Source organism: Corvus brachyrhynchos, unplaced genomic scaffold, assembly GCF_000691975.1.
Source record: "Corvus brachyrhynchos isolate BGI_N302 unplaced genomic scaffold, ASM69197v1 scaffold65, whole genome shotgun sequence".
NCBI lineage: Eukaryota > Metazoa > Chordata > Aves > Passeriformes > Corvidae > Corvus > Corvus brachyrhynchos.
Genome location: NW_008238365.1, coordinates 959427 through 960660, shown reverse-complemented (window position 1 = coordinate 960660; position 1234 = coordinate 959427). Strand labels below are relative to the sequence as shown.

Sequence of the window (1234 nt, the reverse complement as noted above, 5' to 3'; positions counted from 1 at the left end):
AGGACCCGCCTGTCCCGGGATTTCTCCTCCCGGAGGAAAGCCTGGAATCCCCACCCAGGGAAATGGGCGTGGAGCAGCAGTTTCGAGCTGAGCTGCCTTCCTGGGGGAGGCGGCAATTGCAGTTTTTTCCCTCAGCAGGGATATTTTACACTCCGATGGTGACTTCCAAGGGGCCACATCCGAGACCTTGGATGGATTCAGTGGGAAAACTCCGCTGGATGAGGCAGCAGTGCCCCGGCGCTCTCAGGCTCTGTAATAAAACGCCAGGGGAACAGGGGGACACCCCAAAAGGAGCTGCAGAGGTCAGCCAGAGGATGGTGGCAGCAGGGATTGTGAGGCTCTGTGCCCTTTGGGATGGTGGCCCGGTGGAATTGCCGTGGGCCTGAACTTCCCAGGTACTGGAAGTGGAACCCCCGGTGCAGTGAGGGCTGCTGGGGGGAAGCTGAGCTCATTCAGGATTTACTCAAACATTTGAGCTCGGCTTAAACCCCTGCAGCTTCCAGGTCTGAGAGGGAGCTTCCCGTCAGCAGAGATGGAGCAGGATCTGTGGAAGTGCTGAAATGTGTTCCCGACACAGCGATTTTTTGGGATTTTTGGTGTTTGCATGCTCTGAGCTCCGGGAAGTTTCTCCTTTCCAGTGTTGGTCACTGTCCCCAGCTCACCCTCACCTGCTCATATTCAAACCAGGCACTAAATGGGGACAGACCAGCAGCTCCATCCCAGTTTAGACTGGGATTTCTGGATTCTCCCAGGGAGAGGAACTAGGTGTGACTCCCGTCCCTCACTCAGCTCCCAGCTACAAACTGAGAGGAGAATGGCAAAATCGAACTAAAAGGGGGATTTTCAATTACACAAATGTTTCTGTGAATAATAGGCTTTGGGAGGCATTACTCTCCAAATCCCAAATACGGGGTTTAACCTCCTCATTATTATCCCTTTAATTTCGGAAAGCCTGGGAGGGCCTTAATCTTCCATTCAATCACGTCCAGGCCGAGCTCGGAGCGGTTGGTGACACGCAGGGGTGACGTGCTCAGGCTAAACTTCATCAAACAGGGTATCCAAACATCCCACCGCGTTTTCCCCTTCCAGGCTGGGGGGCACCAAACCCCTCATGGGGCAAACACAACTTTTTTGGGGGTCACCTGAGCATGGGGCGAGTGGGGGGAGGGGGAGCCCTTGCCCTGAATTTGAGTGGGGAATGTGGCGACCCCCTTGGGAAAGGGGGGATCCGTAT

At 55.0% G+C, this 1234-nt stretch overlaps 1 protein-coding gene across 1 annotated transcript in view; it reads left to right on the top strand.

Annotated features, from left to right (window-relative positions):
* The first annotated feature begins 354 nt into the window (after window positions 1–354).
* The window catches only part of LDLRAP1 (low density lipoprotein receptor adaptor protein 1), a 15603-nt gene continuing 14723 nt past the window's right edge, over window positions 355–1234 (top strand). The window contains exon 1 of the mRNA XM_017736098.1: window positions 355–421. Within this exon, the coding sequence (XP_017591587.1) occupies window positions 355–421 (67 nt within the window). The remainder of the gene's footprint in view (window positions 422–1234) is intronic.